The sequence below is a fragment of the Camellia sinensis genome, chromosome 10 (genome assembly GCF_055761805.1).
Source record: "Camellia sinensis isolate YWXY chromosome 10, ASM5576180v1, whole genome shotgun sequence".
In the NCBI taxonomy this organism is placed as follows: Eukaryota; Viridiplantae; Streptophyta; class Magnoliopsida; order Ericales; family Theaceae; genus Camellia; species Camellia sinensis.
The window spans coordinates 78672256-78674771 of record NC_138970.1 but is presented as its reverse complement, the minus strand read 5'-3'; the positions used below and the strand labels follow the sequence as shown (position 1 = coordinate 78674771).

General features: G+C 39.0%; 1 protein-coding gene across 1 annotated transcript; it reads right to left on the bottom strand.

The window, feature by feature from the left end:
* Positions 1–546: 546 nt before the first annotated feature.
* Positions 547–2316, bottom strand: LOC145800501 (uncharacterized). The gene has a single exon (XM_082890192.1). The coding sequence runs from the start codon at positions 2314–2316 to the stop codon at positions 547–549; it is 1770 nt and encodes a 589-aa protein (XP_082746318.1).
* Between the last annotated feature and the right edge of the window lie 200 nt (positions 2317–2516).

Below are 2516 nucleotides of genomic sequence, written 5' to 3'. Positions count from 1 at the left end.
TCGATTGGTGACAAACTTTTTCAAAGCTCCGAGAAACCTAATTAGGAGTATGGTTAGGCACACAACATAATCTATACCTTTCATTTGAAAGAACAATTTTAGAAATTACCTTTCAATCGGGTACATCCACCGATATTGCACAGGTCCTCCGAGAATAGTCTCACGTGGCAAGTGAATGGCCAAATGAACCATCACATCGAAGAAGGCTGGAGGAAAGATCTTTTCAAACTTACATAGTATGAGTACTATACGTTCCTCTAATTTCTCCATTTCACTTCGTTTCAATGTCCTTGAGCATAGATCTTGGAAGAAGCTACCTAACTCAAAAAGTGCTGTACCGATCTCTTTATCTACGTAACCACGCATCCCAATAGAAAGAATCCGTTGTATAAGTACATGGCAGTCGTGGCTTTTCAATCATGTTAATCTACCATTTTTTGCATTCACTGATCTCGAAATGTTTGCCGCGTACCCATCTGGATACTTGACTGATTTCAAGAATTCAAAGAAACCCTCTCTCTCTTTAGGGGTCAGTGAGAAGCTGGCTCAAGGCTTCACATATGATCCATCGGGATTTGTTGTCAGCCACAATTCTTTCCTTATATTCATATCTTCTAAATCCATTCGTGACTTATCTGTATCCTTGTTCTTCCCATCAATTCCCAACATCGTTCCAAAAACATTTTCACTAAAGTTCTTCTCCACATGCATGACATCAATGTTGTGTCGAAGCCTCCTTTTCTTCCAATACGGTAGCTCATACAAGATGCTTACCTTTGTCCAATTTGGGTTCTGACGAAGTCTTTTCCTGTTGCTTGGATGTTTTCCATATGTGACACCCGTCACACTGCCCAATTGTTCTTCAATCTTTTCTATCGGTATCACCAAAGATCTCTTCCGTTTTTCATGCTTGCCATTATATGCTCTACTCTTTCGCCTTTCTGGGTGGTCATCAGGCAAGTAGCATCGATGGTTACTGTACGCAGTCTTACTTCTTAAAGATTCAAAATATGGTTCATCATTGCAAGTGTAACAAGAGTAATGACCCTTTGTTCTCCATCCAGAAATGTCACCAAATGCGGGCCAATCATGTATCATCCACAACAAAGCTGCACGCATGCAGAAAGTCTCACCAGTCAAGGCATCATAGGTTAATGTACCATTGTTCCATAATTCATTCAATTCTTCCACTAAAGGTCTCATGTAGACATCAATATCAATTCCTGGTTGTGATTCACCAGGAATAAGTAATGACAGCATGAAAAATGGGTCCTTCATAGCCAACCACGGTGGCAAGTTGTACGGAATGAGTACGACAGGCCACAAACTATATGAGTTATTCATATTTCCGAAAGGGTTGAAACCATCAGTAGCCAACCCTAGCCTCACATTCCAAGGCTCCAAGGCAAATTCAGGATGTTGTGTATCGAATTCCTTCCACTCATCACTATCTGCAGGATGCCTCAATACACCGTCATCTAGACGTTTTTCCTTGAACCATTTCATATCCTCGGCTCTCTTCCTCGACATGTACAACCTTTTCAATCTCGGTGTTAACGGGAAGTACCGAAGAACCTTACGAGAGATTTTCTTACCTCTAGCATGATCTGTCTTGTATCTAGAAGCCTTACAATTTGGACATTTATCTAGTGTTGCATTCCCCTTCCAAAAGAGCACACAATCATTTACACAAGCATCAATGAGCTCGTATGACAAACCCAATTCATGTAGTATTTTTTTAGCTTCATAAGTTGACTTTGGAACCAAATTATCCTTCGGTAAAAGTTTTGTTAAAAACTCTAGCATCATGTCAACTGACTTATTGCTCCAATGGTTTGTTACCTTCATATTAAGTATCTCGATGACAAATTTTAACAAAGTGTAATTTGTGCAACCTGGGTACACCTCACGTTTGGCATCATTCAATAATTTATCAAAAGTGCGAACCTCCTCCTCTTGAGTTGTATTACTTGATTCCCCTCTTATTTGATCTTCCACTAAGGCATCAATACCTCCCAAAACCTCATTGCCCTCAACGGGTATATCATGATGACAAGCCTCATTTGATTCATGGGGTTCCCCATGCACGTGCCAGATAGTGTAAGTTGGAATAATCCCATGTTGCAGCAAATGAATTTGAACAATTTGAAAATTTTGACGAACAACATTCACACACTTTCGACAAGGGCACAAAATTTTACCATCTCGATCGATAACCGCCATTGCAAAACGAAGAAATGATATTACCCCATCATTATATGCCCGACTTATCCTTCCATCAACTGTGCTACCTAATGCAATCCAACTCTTGTCCATGTTTGACTATGCCGAGTTAATTAAAGTTAGGTGAATAGGACAAATTTTATATAGAAAAATATATATATACTTTAATTAAAAAAAAGTTCAAGTCCAATGATTATACTGAGTTATATAAATTACAACCACACATAAATCACGTGAGAAAACAGCCAAAGCAATTTAGCGTAAACAGAAGAAGTATTCATAACCAAAACATA

What these genes read in the sequence shown, in the direction of transcription:
- LOC145800501 (XM_082890192.1), bottom strand. Translation starts at nt 2,316, where the DNA reads ATGGACAAGAGTTGGATTGCATTAGGTAGCACAGTTGATGGAAGGATA.